The sequence below is a fragment of the Struthio camelus genome, chromosome 1 (assembly GCF_040807025.1).
Source record: "Struthio camelus isolate bStrCam1 chromosome 1, bStrCam1.hap1, whole genome shotgun sequence".
Taxonomy (NCBI): Eukaryota; Metazoa; Chordata; class Aves; order Struthioniformes; family Struthionidae; genus Struthio; species Struthio camelus.
In genome coordinates, this window is record NC_090942.1 from 17612582 (window position 1) to 17626999 (window position 14418).

Below are 14418 nucleotides of genomic sequence, written 5' to 3' on the forward strand. Positions count from 1 at the left end.
TATTTTCTTTTATTAGTTTCTCAAGCTGTGGGTGGCATCTGCTGGCCCCAAGGCATGTGAGAGCTTTTGATGGTCAAATTCCAGTCTGAAATACACAGCCCGAACTGGCTGCTCAGAGGGCTCCCCCTGATCCCTCCCCAGTGGGAAGATGCTGGTGACTCCTACCCTGCTCTTCCTCCCAGTGGGGTCCTCAGTGATGGCATCTGCTCCCTGACTGTCCTGGGGGCCACGGCCACCAACCCGGCCAGCAGGACCCACCAGGGAGGAGGACTGCAATGGAAACCCCCTGGCCAAATGGACAAGAGCACCCAGGCAGGACCCAGTCCCACCTGCCAACCCTTCCCCCACTAGCAACAGAGCTAAACCAGTAAACCAGCACCGCGTCGCATTTCACAAAAGCATGATGAGAAAAAGCTGGGGTCTCCACTCTGCTGAGCTGCTTCGGCCGTGCCTGCTGACACATGGCACTGCCTGTGCAGCCACTGGCACCTTCGCGTCCTCGCAGCCCCAGATCAGGCCAGCTCCGAAACACAGCTCCAGCCTGAGCAAAGATGTGCCGCTTTCCTCTGTTGCTTGCCTCCTCCCCTTCCCTGATCTCACAAAACAAAACAGGACACCCTGCAGGGATGGATGACCTGGGATTTGGGTATTTTTTTTCTTTTTCACATTTAAATGACAAGGAATAATTGAAAAAAGAGGCAATACAGAGGAGGATTAGTGATATTTGGGGCACATCTGTTGGAGAAATGAATTAGTCTGTGGAGTCTAAAAATTATGAGCATGTTCTCAAGATGGCATATACTCAGTCTGAATGGTCACCGGACCTTACCCTCCCATGCAACTTCTACCAGTGTTGACTATACACAGGAACTGTGCACAGACAGAAGCCACAACTAAGTCTTTAATGCCTATGCTCTCTTCCTTGTGTATTTGCTGAGGATTAAAAACTCTCAGTCAAAAAGCTTACATTTTGTTTACACTAGATAGCTCTCCATTAATGTGCCAGCAACGGGACGAGCAGCGGTACAAACCTCAGAAGTATTACCAACTCTTTAAAACTTACCACAAATTATGGCAATGCCTTTTTTTCCCTTTAATGTCGGCGTACCCTTGATGAACAAGGAACCAGAAGTTACAGTACAATATTCTTCATTTACAAAAACGTTCAACTTTGAAGTCTACCTTGTGGCTTTGGAAAGAAAAGGTGCTAACTCAGAATTTTGCAGCTCCTGGATTAGTGTCAAAAGGCTTGGACTGTTCTGCAGACCTGTGGTGCACGTTAAATGGCAAATTCAGAAGTGCTGTGAGAGAGTGGCAGGCGCTACGCCGCCTTGGGCAGATGCCTGCATGAAGCCACCACCACGGGGTCAGGAAAAGGAGTTCTGTGGTAGGTAACATATGTAAGACATACATATATACACACACATACATTGTGTATATACATATGTAAGACAACCTATCATAAGGCAAATTGCACTGATTTGGGGTAAGATATGATCGCAAAGCACTGCCTTTCTAAAGTTTAAGCTTTATCTCTGGATGTATTTGGTAGGGGGAAAACATTACTATAGATGCAAAGATTAAACCAAATTGGATTACGTCATTATGTCTGTAATTTGCACTGTTTCTTACCTGTAATAAACCTCTTGGTATACACCTTTCTAAAAATCCCTCCTTCTTGCCATTCTCCGTTAAAAACCAATGAGAAACCTAGGGGTGTAAGAACAAAAAATTCCTCTGCATAACATGTTAAATTAATTTACAGAGGAATACCCCCACTTTATTTATTTTGAGAGAAACAGTCTTCTTCTACCTTAACCGTATGTATACCTGACATGATTTTTCGTTCTGTTCTCCGTGCCCCTTGATCCTTCTCCAGGAGCGTTATTACGCAGAGGGAACTGAAGGCTGGAGCAGCCACAGTGACTTGCAGGACTTGTCCCCTTAGGGACAGATTTTGGAGTCTGGTCTTTGTGGTCCATGTGCGCTTCCACGCACTTCAGCATGGGAACCGGCTGCCTTACCTTGCCCTAACTCGTTTCCAAGGACAGCAGTAAAGGAAAAGGTCACTCGTGAACACAGCATGCCTGTAGTGTGATGCCAAAAATGAGCTACTTCCTAATGCGAAGTTGCAGTTTTCACTGGGCACTGAATAGCACCGCTGGGCACTGTAATTCCACAAGGATGTGGTTTCACAGCCAATTTCAGTTCCTCACAGTGCCCTTCACAGATATTAACCTATTTATCCGAAGGACGAAAGTAAGCAAGGCAAGGTGGCTGCGTTGAGGGGACGGAGGGTGCAATAATGTCGTTTTTCAACAGGTTGAAAAGCCAGACATGATTTCAGGCACACACAGACATCCTCACTTTTAGCCTGTTTTTTTTTCCCCTGAACTCCTTTCCATAGAGGAGAACACCAAAGGTCTGCAGCTCCCAATTCCCAAATTTTTAGGAAAGGAGAAGGTTCTAGCACTTATTTTTAAACAATTTAACAACTTCAAACAGTTGGAAAAGGTTACTTATTTGCAAATAAGGCAACTAACTGGCAGCAGAAAAAGAGGAATAAAAAAAGGTCTCAGGAATATGAGAAAGAGCAGATCGGGTTCTCCCCTTCAATGGCAAACATTACTGTTTTCTTTAGGTGAGTCTAGCCCTTTTTCCACTCAGCTCCCACTTCATTTTCTCCATGTAGCTGCTACAGACTCCATGTTCGGACTCGAGTCAAAGGACAGACGAAAGAGCCTGTCCTGGTCCCCAGCAGCCCTCTGGGATTACCCGCACGAGCCTTACTCTGCACACGGACGTTAAAGGAAAATTGGTGAGAGCCTGTATTTTGAATTTTCCAGGATTTGAAGTTTCCACAGGGGAATCTCACTCTCAAATCTTCCGTGTAATCCAATACAGTAATAAAAATGATAGCACTGGGAAATAGGCAGACCTCAATCAAAATCATGCCCCTTAATGTTCGTTTGATATGTTCGCAGCAGCCTTCTTGGAAAGAGGAATAACGGCCAATAGTGAGAATACTTGAGAAGAAGCCATAAAATATCTTTAAAAGTAACTGAGAACAAAATGCAACTAAATCAGGGAAGTCTACTTTTTCTTAATGAATCTTGGAAAAGATACTGCAGTGTCACATATCTTGCACAGAAAACCTTAAAATACATGTACTTTTTAATCTATAGAATAGGAAGAAATGCAAATTTACATATATATATACACACATATATATATATATATAAAAACAGACTGATTGACAATAAATCAAGTCAAGTTCCAGAGCTAGTAATTAGCTCTTGTTAAGACACTTAACTAGATTAAAATTCAGCTATTTTGAAAAACATAGTTTCATTTTAAAGTAAACTTATACGATTGCCAAGTCTTGTTAGAGTTAATATACCTTATTGCATCATCTAGATTGTGTTTAATTATTAATATAAGGCACTCATCATAATAATGTTTCTTACCGTACACACATCAGTGTGCTGACCTCTCGAGTGTGGGTGGCCCTATCTACTTAAATAATGTTTTTTTAATTATTATATTGGAAAATACAATATATTAGCTCTATTATGCTTAGCTAAAGAGAAAGTGAAAGATAGTGCAAAGGAAAATATATTGATCTTGAATTTTAAAAATAAACTTAAAACCTCTGGATAATAAGTGCTCTTAATGTTTTGATCCAGCTGAGCAGTGGCACAGTACAGTAGGAGTCTCGGAGACCAAAGCCCAGCCCCGAAGAGTAGCAGGGGATTTGGATGCAGGCAGTGAACCATGATGCTCTAAACAAAAGAGCATTTGCAACAACAATGAAATTGCCGTTCCCACAACGCTCCACATAACTGTACCGCAGAACTCCAATTATCTTGATGTTCAAGGCCAAGTGCCTCAATCTGTTGCTCAACTGTCGAAATTTTCAGTCATCACAACACAAAGCAGAGATGCACAAAAAACTGCTTTAAACTTTGTTCTTCCCTAACAGGACATCACCCTAATACCCAGCAGTCCATCCTGCTGTCTCTGTGATCACAAATATGCACAGAAGCAGCATATGTTCTTCACAGTTTTGTCCTATTTTCATTTCTAAGTGGTTTCCCACTTTTGCATTAGGAGATAGGAGAAAAGGAGTCCTGTGTACCTTGTTCTTTGGAAGTTAAATTTCTTTTTGTTTTGGAATATATAAAATATTTATTTCCAATCTACTTGGAATTTCTTTTTTTAGCCATAACCTATGACCTGCTACGAGAATCGTGAGGGGGTTTCCAGAACATGAGGTACATTGAAGAAAACAATACCTCGTTATGATTTTATCATCTTCCCCACAAATAACTTAGAGGCAGGTTGCTGATTTTTTTCTCCTCCTTTCTGTTCTCCTTTTCCCCTATCTAATTTGTTTTCAGTGAGAAACAACCAATCAAGACACCTCACCACTAGCAAAAGAAACATTTAAGGGGTACTCTAATATATGGGCTATTCCAACGCTTAGCAATTGTATGTTTTGGTGTTTTAAAATGCATTTGTGTGGCTTACATACATTTTAAAATTTTATCCAAGCAACCTTTCTGACATTAAAAACAACTATGAGAAAAAAACCCAAATCATATGTTACGCAAGGCTCAACTTAGCTAAATTAATAAAAGCACAATGGTAAACTATGGTCACAGGGAAGTTTGCAGTAGTTCTATAAACTGTTATTTATAATATTTTAATTAAAATAACCCTCATTCAGTGTGTAGTTTCTCTCAGGTGAATGTTCTTCAATGCATATATATGCTCAAAATTATGACTGGGTGTGAGAAGTTAGGTACTTCAGTAAGGAGGGATTCTACCTGTACCTATAAAATTATAATATCAAAAAGCTCCACTTTGTATAATTACTCTCCACCTTCCACTTTTTTTGGTTAGTAATAGCAACAGAGATAAGCAAGTACATCATTACTAAGAATGTCAAAAAGCCTGGGAGAGTGAAAACTCTCCTTTAGATGTGGTAAAAGAAATCCCATCAGCACGAAACCAGAAGTACACGTTGAGAGCAAGCAAGAGCTTGAGAACTGCAGAAAATTGATAAAAGCAAAATCATTCAAAAAGAAAGAGACGTACAACAGCTAAGGACAATAAAAGAGACTTCTCGTGTATGCTAGAATGAAAAGAATCGTAAATTTGTAGCAATCCATTTTTAACAGGAGGGCCCATAGGGGTTCCAAGAAATGGGAGGTGGTCAGTACCGACCCCTCTTCTATTGAAAAGTGCTAACAATATAGTCACATTCATAGGACATTTTCTTGGCAATAGTATTGAAGGAGAGGTCGGGTACCACAGCTAAGCAGGTACCAAAGCGCAACACTTGTTAATCAGCAGCTCCAAGTAGTTCCCATGCAGGAAAGGGAGAGGAGTCGGCTCAGAGCATCTCCGCATTAATTCTAGTTTCCAAACCTCTCTTCTGGGCTCAGAAAGGAGGTTCCAGAAGACTGGAAGGAAACCAGCATTATTGCAGTCGTTCCAAGAGTAAACGGGAGGACTTGAGTAATCACACACTGTCATCAGCAGACTGCAGGCTATCAGAATGCCTTACAAGACTAGATTAATCAAAAATAATGCGTCCGCATGCCTTTTATGTCTGCAAAGCACCTTGACTTGATACCGTATAGCATTTGGTTAAGAACCTACCCTCTTCCCAAACTATAACGTAAGTAGGGCACACATCAAAGGAATTAAAAACATCTAAAATTAAAACAGGTTTTAAAAGGTAAGAACAAGCATGGAATCATTCCTAAATAGGTAGTTTCTCAAGTTCTTTAGATGCTGATTTTTAGCTTTGTTACTTAACATTCTCAGCAACAAGGAAGAAAGCATAAAATCATCAGTGATAAACTCTGCAGGTATCAAATACAGGAGGAGGGTAAATAAAGAGAAGAACAGGCCAACGACACAGCTGTCCGAAGAAAAAGCAAAACAATACAATGGAAAAACCAGAACACGAGCTTTAAGCAGTAGGTCGGATTTCCTGGACGCTGAACTGCTTGGAAGAGCTGAATTCAGAAGTGTTTGGAGATGTAGTACCAGGGTAGCTTCCAAAGTGAGGGCTAAGCAATTATATCGGTGTCAGATCTGTTGCTTTCTTTTAAAAACTACCCTTAATACATCCACTATTAAAATAACTTGTAAGAGCTGAAGTCTTGTCATGCTGTTCTAAAACTAATTAAAAAGAACAAACAAAATATTAAGTCTGTAGCTCGGTTTCAAAATGTCAGGCCTGGACTTTGATCTGTGCAAGTATATCCACAGGCAAGAAGGACAAGCCAGGGGGCTCCCAAAGAGGAGTCTCAGCTGCCGGGGTTTCACCAGTTTGGCTGAATCAAAGATGATCACGCGAGCACCACGTTGGGGCAGGGGGCAAGGGAGGCTTACTGCATGGCTGGGAAAGCTTTCAGACTTTAAACAGTAGCTAGTTAATATACACCGGGATGAGGGTAATATGATAAAACTCTTTGCCGAGGTTTAGGAAAAGGCACAGCAGACTGATGTCAAAGCTGCAGGCAATGTACGCTGCGAACATTGAGAACGAAACTGTCAACAAATACACCACAGTAATTCAGTCGGAAAAGACCTCTTGCGTCCTGACAAGTGAGCATAGGCTGAGGATTAGCTGAAGGAAACATCCTTCAGATAAAAATCAATCTGTGGAAGCGGCACACCTCTTCTGCAACACCTGTGAAGCTGATATAAACTCCAGATTTCCAACGTTAATCTGTTATGATTAAGGAACATCGATAGAAATATAGCCAACAGAAATACGACGTGATTCAAAAGCTGAATAGACTTCAGCTTTCGATTGTATTTTCTAAAAGTGTACATTCACCCTGTTTGTACTGGGCTATTATCCCAGCTACCTTACTGGGCAAGCAGCTAGGTAGTCATGATATCTGGGCCAGCTCCTCAGGTCGAACAGAGAAGCATTTTGCTCTAGCGCAGGCACGAGGCCATCACGCGCTCGCCTCCCCCCTGCAGCACGGCTAGTGCTTAGTGCTAATGCAAACACCAGCAAGGGCCCATTTTAACATATGGGGCACAGTAAATCTCCAAGTTTAACACAGTGGGTGCGTGGGCCCACAGGCTTCTGCTGAGCGGCTGTGTTAGGAAAGAAATACCTCTCGCAGCGAGATCCTCTAGGTTTCCGGCCATCTGTAGCCCAGGAATAGCACAGAGCAGCTGCAGCTGCTCCCGACTTCACCACCGACTGCTCTTCTGTGACCTGGAGGAGTTCAGGACCTTGTGCCTCAGCTTCCCAGGCCTTCGGGGAGGCCTTTGGGGAAAGTAGCAGCACCCCTCTGGTGCTGGCTCAAAGGGGTGTCTCAGAGGCTTCACTTATTAACAGCAACTTTTGCAGAGTCCGCAGCAATCCTTAGATGGAAAGTGCTTTGTACGTAAACGACTTGCAATGATCAGAAGTCATCATTCTCTGACAATACACATACCCAAAAAAGTGAATTTTGCCTGGTGATACCTCTTTATCTGAAAATCCAGACTAATTTTTTTTTTCATGATTTCATGACAAAAAATGGACATCATACTAAAAGGAGAGAAAGTTAATTAAATATCACAATTGACTGCTATGTTCTTGAAATACAGCATGTACTGCATAAGAGCCAATGGAAGACTTATCCATGGCTAATCGCAAAGAATAGGTTGTAAGGTTTCCTTATATGTTTAGATATTAAGTCAGCTCATGAGACAGCATCTGGGGTTCATTGCACTTTGGCATGGATAAATGCAATGGTCATATCGGGAAACTTCAAAGCACTGAGAAGAAGATTTACGAGACACTGTGTCTCAAAGTACACAGCTGAGTGATGAAGATCATCATAAAAAAAGAAAAAGACGCTTCTTCAGCTTTTGCACTGGTCATGCTCCGCTTCTGGACAGCACTACAGAAAGCAGGGTCCTTGCCAGCCAACTGAGCGTGTGAGCCCGTCTGCTTTAAGAGGGACCACAGGTTGGGACGGAAGAGAGGTACAAATTGCCCGAGCTCCCTCTGCACATCGTTGCTGCCAACGGAAGGGACAGAGCTTGCAACGTCTAGGCCAACCGAGCTGCCTCTTTATTTCAGGAAGGGAGAAGAGGGGTTTCCCTCACAAAAACGTCATGCTGATGACATAAAAAAAGTGAGATGAAGTGATGGCAAAGACTGTGCTGGAATAACTGTGAGAACAAGATAAGAAATACTAATCCCAAGGAAGGACCCTATAAGGATATATTCATTTGTACCTCCATCAGATGTGGAAAAGCTGCCTCAGCTATGGAGAGGGAGAGGTGCACAGAAATAAAGGAAAAATTGTGTTTCATTATAAACAGCTTGCTTCAGTCACAAACATCAGAACAACAGCATGGCATAGCACTGCTGAAAAAGAAGGAAAAAATTCTGTTGTTGCTCAGACTTCCCTATTTCACCAGAGTGGAAGCATTCAAAATGAGATTTCTTCTGGTACTGCCATACAGAAACCTCAAGTAAAAACAACCAAGGATTCCTCCAAGGTTTCCAGAAACAATGCAAGTGATTTAAAAAGCCAACAGTAAGCATTCTTCCTCAACTTTTCCTGTAACCAGAGTCAGTAGAATGACTTTATAAAAAACTGTTAAGACTTGGCACAAGTGGGAAAAGATACAGCCTTCAAATTCTGAAACGGGCACAAATCATCCAGTGCAAATCACCCAGCGTTCTAACAAGTAACAGTAGTCATGTTTAAACTCTTGAAAATGAATACTCGATTTTTACAGCATTAGGTCTTGCCACTGTTTTCATATGTTTGTAATATAAATGCACCTGAAATCCACTATCACTATCCGCTCTCTTTGAAGACCAGGACCAAGAGACACTACTAAGGCAGTAACAGTATAAAATATTTTAATATCTTCATTGCATTGCCTTAACATTTGAATGACGTATCGCAGAGAGGTGATCCACAAAGTTGTCCAACTGTCTAGATTTACGGGAGTGTTTGGGAACAACAGAATTTCTTACTTGGTGGTTTGTCTCAAAGACTAACTTAGTCAAAACTGTTGGAAAGTGTGGGCAAAGCCCCACAACTCAGAGATGGTAAATCTTGCTCAGCCTTGCCATTATAAACTCCTGGCCTTAACAAGGAGTTAAAGATGTAGTGAGAAGTCTAAAGGAATGATATTAAGAAACACTGCACAAGATTTTGCTGTTACAAACCTAGGATCCCAATTGCTTAGTGGAGCTGCAAAGTGTAACTGAGACTGGAATTTCAGACTCTCCCGTCTAAGATAAAATCCTCATTATTGCTACCCTGGCTGCCAAATTTCTGTACTTGAAAGCTGAAATTCTTCCAAATAAATCTCTCTGGCCTGAAAAATGAGAATCTAGTATCGGAACAAGTAGTGAAATTACTGTCTGAAGAATGGATGTAAGTAAAGATACCAGAGAATCAAATCTTCACATTTACTATTACGGCTAGTACGTTGTTGGAAAGAGGCAAACACTGCGAACTTACTAAACAATATGAATAGGGCCTTCTGGCACGGTTCTACAAAAACAGCTATAATTGCCTTCTCATGTCACAAAGTGAGAGTTCATGGCGGTAAAGTTAGATGTCATGATTTCTCATGTCAATATGGTAGCACAGAAATAAATTAGGAGAAAAAAAGTGTAACACGTAAACCATCTCTAATTGCTGTATTTGATTACAAGAAGATGTATAACCACTTAAGATTTCTTCCCTCCCCACCCCCCGAAACGAAAAATGAAATCCAAGGAGAGATGTAGAGGATATGGGAACTTCCCTGACAATCTTTTCCCTAGAAATCGCTCCTTGCTCGGGGTTAGGTAGCAAAGGAGGCAGAGAGAACGCCCTATGCTAAAGAGAACAGTGGGAACATTAAATCTCTTTATTGTTTTAGGAGTTTTTTTTCCCTTTGGAGTACTTTTGTTATGTATAAAATAATATTTTACTTTACGGAAACGTTGAACTGCTATGAGAGCTGCTGTGAGGATCCCAGTCCCAGAGCAGACACCAGCTCACTCACACAGTAATCCTGGCCAGCAAGAATCATGGGAATCTATATCCAAAAAGGTGGCATCTTACGGCCTCAGTGATGTGTCCTGGAGAAGGCACCAAGATGGGGCTGGAAGTATAGCTCATTCAGAAACTGTGGCAGCAAGTATGCCTCCAAAAACTGCGTGGATCAAATTATGCTTTTGCCCTTCAGGGATTTGCCCCTGTGTGGTACAGATATTTTTACCTCTGTCCACTCCTTCACCTACAGCTCATTTCAGCTGCGTCTGCAGCACTCAAAGATATATGAAATATAGCTGAAAAAATAAAATGTGCTTTCCACAGTGGTCATGGTGTTTGTTTGCTTAACGAAGTCACATCCTTCAACTTTTTAGTCATGCACATAGCATCCCGCAATCAATGGCACTATTGTTATTGCGTACTTCACTTTTGTGCACAAATTTGGATAAAACAAAATAATCGAATCTGATCCTTATTTTGAAAAAAGTGGTTAAAAATATATGTCCTTGTTCACTCACCTCCTCACATCACAGGAAGTGAAGCTAATTTCAAGTAACCAAGAACTAGTGAGTATTCAAATTTCAAAAATATCTTGCAAAAGCTCAGTTTACATTTGTGCTAGTAACAGAAGACTCCTGAAGAAAGAGGAACTTTCATCGTGTATAAATGACTAACAATTACATCAAAACAAATGGAGAGCTTCAAAGCAGGGTAGAAAAATGGGGGGAAATTCCATCCGATTAAGATAGGACATAATTATCTTCTCCAGGAAATAAATACTATATTTTTAACAGGTGACCAGTCAGACAGATTTGGTACAGGGTTGTGACTGTGTAGTGATTTATCATCGACTTTCAGTATATCTTACCAAAGAGATGACAGCTATTAGTATTTTCTTGCAATTAGTTTTCTACATAGGCTCTTAATTGGGAACCTGAAATTTCAGAGCTTCCAGAGCAGGCTGCATCTCATTGACTATTGCCATTCATATTTCATCTTTTACAATTGATTCAAAGATTCATAAGTAACTCATACTTATATGTCACTACACTGAGTTAAATCACTGTAACATTTCTGTAAAGGCAGAATCTCTCAACTTTCAGCCATAGCAATTCTCTATTTATCAGCCAAACACTGTTCTAGTCCTTCTCATTTACTATCATCACATTATATAATTCAATATGCACTGCTGTTAATTAGAAAAAAACCCTGCTCTGTAAATATTAAATAGACATAAAATCTGTATCGTTGTAAACCATAAACATTTTTATATGACTGGAAAACATAACATTATGATTAACAGATATAAATTGAACTTAAAAATGGATTTGAACTTATTTCAAAAAGGACAAAAATCATGGATAAAATAACATAGTTCTTAAAGAAGATTGGGACAAGTTTCAATAATGGATCACGAATTTTATAAAATATTTCTGGTAATGGTAATATATTATTTGTTGATAACATTTTCCACTCCGTTCAGTAAAGGGGATGAAAAACAACTGCCACCTAATGACCACCACATGTGGGTAAGTGTGTCAGGCTTAGTGGAAAAAACATTGTCACGCGACATTGAGCCTAAAGGGACTAATGTAACATCAGCTAACCACAGAATAGATATTAAACTTCAGCCGCATGCATTCCCCAATAAAACGGGAGTATTTGATAATACGCGTATCAGTTTACAGGTTAAAGGATCCTAGAGCCTTCCTGAATAGGGCTGGTGCGATTTCTCCCGGCTGTCCCGACTCTTGGGCCGTGGGGAGAAACATGCCAGCCTTGGCCCTGCAAAGCCGCCCTGGCTAAAGGAGTCCAGGCATGCCGCCCTGGGGGACAGCGACGGACCACATCGTTCTTTGTGTAGGAGTAACATGGTGCATCTCCTCTAAATGCGTACCATGTCGGCTCTGAGTACAGTGTCAATTATTAAATATGTTCATGACTTATTTATATGAATAATACTACCCTCTCTAATTTTTTAGCACGTTCAGCCTTTTTTCCAGAGATTTCTAGCACAAGATCCTCAAAACCTGATAGACAGGAATGCATATGATCCCAAAACCTAAGTCATGGATGAGTTAAGCTTATTTATAGGCACATTTTTGTTTAATGAGACTTGCTACTCATAACCATTCCTATTTATACTATTTATTACATGAACACGTTAAATGAAATGAACTGGTCATAACATCTATTTTGTGATGCCCAATGCTGCGTAGAGTTTGCATCAACTACTCTCAAGGGAAAATGGCCTTTACAGTTTATTCCATTGCGTAAGTCACTCGTGAGAGGTCTGGCAGGAAAATCAGCAAAGACTGTCAGTCCCAGCCATCTCACAGCCAGATTCAGGATTTCACCGGCTAGGTAAAGCGGTTTGTCTCCTGTACTTTATGAGGCTCCTGCTGTCCTGAGCCCCCTCTGACCTGGGGGAACCCCTCGTCCTGTTCCTCTCGCGGGGAAAAAGCCCTCGTTTACTTGCTGCTGCCGTTTCCCTGCTCACTGACAGTTGTCTCCTCTCACCATCACATTTTTAACTATAGCCCTGAGCCAAAAGCCACGGAAAGTGAAGGAAAACCCTTCCACTTAGAGGGTTTGATCCATCCCAGTAGGCATGCACATTGTGTAGCCGTTTTTTATACAAAGACTTGAATAATTTATCTTCTCAATTTTTAATAACTGCAGCGGTTAAAGCAGACATTCCTGCAACATTAGCATAAAATACAGCTGGGCAGCACTTAGGTGCAGAACGCTTAAATGTGTGCACAATTTCAAACATAAATAATCCCTCTGACTTTATTGAAGTACCAGAAAACGTTCAGTTAATATTCTTTATAACTCTTCAAGTGTATTTGAGAAGCAGCAGTTTGATCTTTATTAGCTGTCAAGTAAATTATGAGGCCAAGTAACCTCATCGCCAGGCTGCTAGAGACAGGTCTAGAACAAGCCTGCAAGACCCTATGTCTTTCTGGAGTTCATCTGGATATTTACAAGCTGAAGCTGACCTGAAGTGTTTCCCATAAATGTATATTATTGCAAGCGCTTGGGAACATGAACCATCCTTATGTTCTGCGCTTGCACAGGGGGACTGATGAGCTGTTACTAAGGCCGCACAACACCTCTGTTAACTGGTAACACCCGCTTCTGCTGCATCCTGAACGGACACACAGCGGGAGGCCCGCTGTCTGTCTGCGGCATGGCTGAGGGGCCAGAAAGCAGTTACAACATAAAACCATAAATGAAGGGATGTGTTCAAGGGATGTTTGCACAAACGTTCGTTTTGAGCAAAAATGCATGTAACTAGAATCATTTCAGCAACTATAGGGTCCCCTGCAAAGGCCTGGTGCGACTCACGGTTCCTATAATCACGTGTGCAGAGATACAGGACTTATTCTGAGTGACGTGTGACACGTAAAAGCCTACTCTCCGGCAGAAGTTAGTGTCAGGAGTTTTTCCCCCTTTGAGTAAGAATGTCAGCAATTTCAGCTTGATACAGAGCTGGCTCAGTTGATGGTCTAACATATAAATCATGGGCAATAGATAAGATAAACACATACCAGTGTAGTCCTCGTAGCATTCACAAGTGTAGCCCCCTTCTCGGCTCCGACACAGCCCATTGTTACCACATGGGTTGGAGTAGCAGAGGTCAATCTCCGTTTCGCAATAGTCACCCGTGAACCCTGGGGGACACCGGCACCTCAGCCCGTTGATGGGGTGGATGGGGCGGAACAAGACGGTGTTTGAACTGATAAATGGAGCGGAGCTGTCGAACTTCAGCACAGACACACACTTCATGTAGTTCTCACAGGGCTCCCGCAAGCAGATGTTGTCGTCAAAGGGCAGCACCCTCTGCGTGGAGATCATGGTCAGCAGGGTCCTGTTGAGGTAGATCTGCTCCTGAAGATCCTCAGAGGGGAAGAACTTGTTTCGAATACCACCCGGAAGCAACGCCGAGAACGTCACGTTGAGGATATTGGAGCTGACGTCTGTGTCGTTTTGGATGTTGAAAACGAAAACGCCGTCCTTGGCAGTGGACAGCACTGTCGCCACCCCCTCCACAAACAGAGAAAGGAGGGGAGAAAGAAACTTCTCCTGGGACATATTTTCCAGTCGCACCGTGATGCTGTTGGTGAGCATGTCGTCCGTGATGATGGTGACACGCAGGGTGCAGACCGCCGTGACACTGTGGACACCATCTGAAGGGAAGAGCGAGAGAGAAGAGTGACTCAAGAGAACAGGCTTCAGCCCACGGACAAGGGACCTGCACAGCCTTTCAGTGCACCAGGATGTGAGAAGGAAAGGTATCCACCTTCTGCAGTGCAAATCAATGCCTTATTTTGCGTATCAGGAAAACAAAAGAGAAAACGATTACAACTCAAAGGACTAG

The 14418-nt window shown here is 41.9% G+C and overlaps 1 protein-coding gene across 1 annotated transcript in view; it reads right to left on the reverse strand.

The window, feature by feature from the left end:
• The window catches only part of CELSR1 (cadherin EGF LAG seven-pass G-type receptor 1), a 178099-nt gene that overhangs the window by 88743 nt on the left and 74938 nt on the right, over positions 1-14418 (reverse strand). The window contains exon 2 of the mRNA XM_068930868.1: positions 13589-14227. Coding sequence (XP_068786969.1) covers positions 13589-14227 — 639 coding nt within the window. The remainder of the gene's footprint in view (positions 1-13588; positions 14228-14418) is intronic.